Consider the following 6,198-nt stretch of genomic DNA (forward strand, 5'->3'; position numbering starts at 1 on the left):
TAAACATATCATTAACCTAGTTATACAATAACATAAATATAGTTTTTTTAATATACATTTCATTCTATAAAACATGTAATAAATACGCAAAATAACCAACTGTGTTAAATATTTGTTTTTTAAATAAAATGTACACAATTGTACTTATACATTTATAATCTCAGAAACAGCTTCAATGATTTAATATTTTTTTTTATGGAATTGGTACGGCAAACAACACACCCTACCTTATGGTAAGTAACCGTCCCTTGTATACATGAACAGTGAACACATTATCATTTAATAATACCTCTCATATATTTCACCTTAAAGATTAAGATTGTCATGCCTTTTATACTGAAATTTCTCTGCTTTATCTTCAAACGAAACAGCTTATGGCAGTGTTTCTCAACGTGGGGCCCACGTCTCAATCAATGGGGGTCAATTTGATTGTTAAGGGGGACAATTCTAAAATGTTTTCACTCTTTATTAAAATGATATGGACTGTAAATTTCAATTTGTCATTATATGTATTGATAATTTACTTACAGTTTCAATAACAATATCCTGAAGTTTCTTAAGTGAACAGTTTAATTTTTTAATGTTATAAATTATGTATATTACATGAAGGGGGAAGGATAATAATTTTAGAAAGACTAAAGTTACCTATTGCTTCGCAGCTGAAATATCTGATACTGTGGTACCCATAAAGACAACGTTTTCTAGTTTACCTAAAACAGTCTTAAAATCTACTTATTATTATTTATGATACCATATATTAAGTCGCAAGAACACCAAGATTTTGTTTAAGAAAAAAACAAATAATTTGGATTAATTAAATAGTATTTTACTAGCTTTTTGAGGCGCGATCTTGACTTGCTGCCGCCTTGTTTTTCGCAATTTTTTCAATATTAGCGGCTCTGGTCTGAAAAATAAACAAAAAATATTCAGCAATAATTCCTTACTTCCCATTATAAGCAACAGGTAATCAGAAGGCAAAGGAATTAACTACGTCCTGGTAAGTAAGTTGTTTTTTCTTAAGGATGATAATGGAATGGTGCCCTTTCCTACGCTAATGGTTTATGCTGGCGGGCATCAATGGAGGATAAGATGAGCAAGAGGTCAGGTCAGTTAGCATATCGTAATAAATTCACCGTGAATTTATCACGATGGTTTCCAGGGGGAACCACGTGGAGGTCAAGCTGGTACATTGCTAGCAATGAGGTTATTAATCCCTATTACTAACAATCCCCTTTCCCCCGATGTAATTGTAAATGGTAACCGTCGTCTATATACATGAACAGAACTATGGACACCATATCATTTGACACCCGTGATACCACCCATGCATTGGAGATCTAGAATGCCATGTCTCTTATCCTATAATTTTGTCACCAAAAATTAAGGTTTTTGTATACTTCGTCCGCGTGGAATTTAACTTTTTTTTTTTTTTTAATTCTGACACCAGAACATGTGCTCTGAGTATCACTCAGAACACAAGTTCTGGTTAACTTGGAACTAGATTCTGCTGTGTGAGTTGTCCAGGTATTATTATTTTATTACTATTAATATTAATTACTAGGTGTATACGCGACTTCGTCCGCGTGGAATTTAACTTTATTTTTTTAAAATAAAAGTAGCCTAAGTTACTCCTTATTATATCAGATGCCAATAAAAGTCCCGTCAAAATCGGTCCAGCCATTTCAGAGATTAGCCGGAACAAACAGACAGACAGACAAATATTGTAAAAATGTTATTTAAGTGTATGTACCGTATTTATATTCATCTGTAGCAAAAAACGGGTCTTTCAATATTACAAACAGACACTCTAATTTTATTTATATGTATAGATTACGGCTACATTTTCTGAATTTATGACCAGGACCGCAGACATCCCGTCATGTTCTGACGTTCGTGGCGAGCAAACTCAAATTCAGAATTGTTTGCGAAATTTTCAAATTTAATGTCAAATGCGTTTAGATCATTTTCGGTCCCTTAAGCATGTAATTTTTTTTCATTATATCCTCTATACTGTTCAGCTAGCTACTTTAGTTAAGAAGTTCTGAGAAATAACTCAAGAAAGGTACATCTTTATTATTTATATTATAATTTTTTTAAACAGTTTCAATCTTAAAACAAAGAACATATAATTCAAACAGTCGTCTCCCAAATAATCATTTAGAGTCATATAATGGCTTTATTCAATAATTCATTCTTAATAAGATATCATTATCAAGATGTACAGACTTTTACCAATTTGGTATTCAATATTAAAAATTATCAAATTAATTTCTTGTCATATTTTACGTACCTGTAAAGATTGCACTCTTTTGTGTAATCCCATCATTGAATTAGATATTGATGTCAATTTCTCTCTACTTGTTGCTATATCTGCAAGCTGAAAATATAAATAATAATAATAATAACAATAATAACTCTTTATTGCGCATACATAAACATAGAACAATAAGTACAAAACAATAAATATAATAAATAAACATGTGGTGGAAAGGGATTACTAGTTATGTGTACTGATGAGCCCTTTTTTTTATTGGGTTGTTTAGGCTATTGTCAGGTGACTGTAGCACCTGTAGCACTGCGACCTACATAGATCTATTGTGCTCGCTTTTTGTCAGAGTTCGCTACCTAGACCCGTCACGGACAAGAATTGAAGGATATTCTTAGGAGCGATGGTTTTTATGTCCTCGGATGAGCCCTTAGCTAGCAACATATTATGTTAGGTTCACCTGTTTACAAAAAGCTCTGCATAGCTTGGGGCTAAAGGGGCTAAAGGTGTTGATTATCCAAGGTTCAAACAACTAATGCCGATTATGCAAACAATGAGTGGAAAAGTTGTAAAAAAAGCACAATCAAAATTAAGTATTATAATATTATTTGTTCTATCAATTGTTTTAATCAACAATTAATTGTTGTCTGTTTCAATTGAGTTTAAAATTCCTATTATTTTTTAAAATTATCAATAACTTGCAATACACTGAAACAAGTTAAACATTCTTGAAAATGTAAACATTGTGTATTATTATTTTTAAGAACCTATTATTAGAACTTACCAGGGCATCCAGCATAACATCATTCTGCAGATCCTCAAGCTTTCTCCTCTCAGATGTCAGCATATTGTGTACAGCTTCTTGTTTTTCCCTGAAATAAAAACACAATTTTAAGAATTATGTTTCTTATAAAGTTATTACAGTAAACAAGCTGACAGCTTGACCTGATGCTGGAAGTGGAAACTGTAACATATATATACTCGTACATGAACAACACTATGGTTATAACATTATTATACCATACCTATGGTACCGCAATGCTGCCATTCCAGATGACTGATAAAACAAGTCAGTAATATCTCCTATTTAATTATTTACCATTTGACAGAAACACATCTTACAATGAAAGTGGCTTGGCGACAATATAAGTACAAAAACCATAGATAATTTTATACAAATTTTACCTAGGGAAAGGTATCTAGTTTAGTATCAATTTTCTAAGCTATTTAGTGCACAAGCCCATGAGACCAAGAGTGATAAATTACCCTGAGATGATTCTTAGGGAGAATTTATACATTAGTTTGTTAAAAATGCATCTGATCACTGACATGGAAGATATATGGTAAGTACTCTAATTAGAAAACTTTATCAATGTAAAAGATGTCAGAATTTTTGTCTAGCAAACTAATATTTTTCCTTTTGTGCTCTGCTAAAATCTAGAGAGGTTGAGTGGTGAGTTGACATGGTGGCACAGGAAAGAGGAAAGTGAGAAATGAAAGAAAAGAGCTAAAAGGGGAGAGACTTTAGCTTAGTAGTAGGACAACATAGATTAATAATAATTTATTTATTTATTGAGCATGTGTACCAATTCACTGAAGAAACAATGACAGAAGTATTTTTTTGTTTATTAAGTATTTTACGGCCCTAGAAATCTCTATAACAGAAGTATAAACTGTGTTGCAAATACCCTCTACCGAGATTATATAATTTAAAAAATACATGCTATATGATGTTACCCACATCATATTAGTCTAATAAAATTTAAAATAGACAATTTAAATTTACTAAAAACAAAGAATATTAAACTTATAAAAAAATAGAAAAACAAAACAAAAAGAGCTATGCCTGCATTTGATATGTATGCAAAATGTATGTCAAAAATACTTACGTTAACTCCTTCAAATGAGTATTAATAGTTGCTAAAGGTGGTTCATATATTTCCATCACCCCCTTGGCTAACAGCTGAATAGTTTTCACATCATCAGGAGTTGTAGGACTTGACCTGAAATTTAAATAATAATATACTACTAGTATCCAGTAGATAGGGTAGTCAAAGACCAACAAAGTCAATTGTCGACACATTTAGCCTGCCTTCTTTGACTTTATTTGAGTGGAATGTGCCAGCCACAAACCTATCAGTATCTCTTGTATTAATTAATATCAAAATTAATTTTCATCATGCAATTAAAAAATATAAATTGACTAGGTAGAGTGGCTCTTTAATTATGAATGAACATTTATTTTGTGATTGGTCATGTACCAAGTCATAACACAGAGAGTGTTATGACTTGGTTTGATATGACTTTTAAATAATACTTTAATTTCATTGTGGAATTATTGTTCGGCAATGAAAGTTCATCTACTTTCATTGGGAACAATAATTCTACAATCTTTATTTAAATAGACTTAAATTTAAGCACTTTAGCATAGTCACATTTTTTATGCAGTTTCCATTAATAAAAATGAGGAATAAACATGAGTGTTGGTCTTTTAACGCCATGTCAGTCATATGTGTCTGACGGTAAGAAGTTCTACATGAGCCATGTCTGACGTACACAATTTGGTAGAAGGCGCTGTGATCAAAACAACAGGTTAGTACTTGTTGTATCTTGTTTGGATGCATCAGACATATAAGACTGACACTGCTTGTCGAGAAAAAGTTTTAATAAGTGCTTTTCCAGTAATTTTGGTAAAAAAAATTCTTTTCTGTGATACATACAGTTTCCTTGATGAAAATTTTTCTGATATCATTGTAGCAATTAATATGTTAAATCTTTTAAATCAACAAATGTGAATATGAACTACCAAAACACACAAATTAAATAACCAAATTATAAAGTATACCGTTTGTTGTTTTTACTCAATAGCAGTAGTCTATTGGATTATTATTATATGGATTAGCCGACTTATACATAAACGAAATATCTCCTTTGGAAAGTTTACACTCTTTCCCAATGAGATAAAAACCATCGTTCCTAAGAACATCCTTAAATTCTTGTTCTTGGGCCTAGGTAGCGAACTCTTAAAAAGGCCGAGCATAACAGATCTATGTAGGTTGCAGTGCTACAGGTGCTACAGGCACCTGACAATAGCCCAAACAACTCAATAATATTAAATCTGTTTGTTGAGTAATAAAATAAGTAGCTGCAGTGATCAAAGAAGACCAGCTCCCACAAGCTGTATTAGTTAATGACTATGTATAAGTCAGTCAGCTTTGTCTTCCATCATATTTCTTTTTTATATTTTCTACATTTATACTATGCAATATAAGCTAAAAAAAATATTATTTTGTTATATTGTACTTAGTTAATACTTACCCAGCCATTGTAAATAAGTTCTGTTTGCTATTATGAAATGGTGTAACAAATTGAAAATGTAGTATTTTCCAGTCCAGCACACTAGACACTTTTAAATTAAAATAGGTAGTTTAAATTGAAAATATAAATGTGAAGTATATTTGATTCTTATTGTCAGCTTTTACCACATTTTGTTTATTTCTAAAACTTGAGGTATAATATGAATAATGAATTTTGGATTTTCTTTATTATATTTATGTATCTATTTATTGAGTCGCATATTCTTTCTTATTTATTTATATAGTTAAATATATACACAAGAATTAATAATATGAATTGTAGTCATATTTTCATATTATATGCACATCAGACTCAAATGTCACTGTCATTCTAACTAATCATATTTTGTACTGTCAATCATATCAACTTTATTTTTTTTTATGTAACTGGAATGCAAATTCGACCTATTGGTAATTGTGGAGCTGAATAACGAACGTTACCAAACTTGTTTTGTTACGTTACTATTTCTGAGGACGAAGACATTAAATATAATTGTAATAAAGGATAATGTCAGCATTGGTTTATATGAGATGAATAGATACCCGATAACCGTTCATTATACATCCATAGTAAAG

The 6,198-nt window shown here is 31.0% G+C and overlaps 1 protein-coding gene across 1 annotated transcript; it reads right to left on the bottom strand.

Annotated features, from left to right (window-relative positions):
- Window positions 1–445: 445 nt before the first annotated feature.
- Window positions 446–5,884, bottom strand: LOC131849808 (uncharacterized). The gene is made up of 5 exons (XM_059199928.1): window positions 5,585–5,884; window positions 4,156–4,269; window positions 3,051–3,138; window positions 2,291–2,377; window positions 446–904 (listed from the first exon to the last, which is right to left on the bottom strand). Exons 1-5 carry the CDS (start codon window positions 5,590–5,592, stop codon window positions 830–832), a joined length of 372 nt encoding a protein of 123 aa, XP_059055911.1. The 5' UTR covers window positions 5,593–5,884; the 3' UTR covers window positions 446–829.
- Window positions 5,885–6,198: the final 314 nt, after the last annotated feature.

Source organism: Achroia grisella, unplaced genomic scaffold, assembly GCF_030625045.1.
Source record: "Achroia grisella isolate CSIRO2021 unplaced genomic scaffold, CSIRO_AGI_Agris_v1 utg660, whole genome shotgun sequence".
Taxonomy (NCBI): Eukaryota; Metazoa; Arthropoda; class Insecta; order Lepidoptera; family Pyralidae; genus Achroia; species Achroia grisella.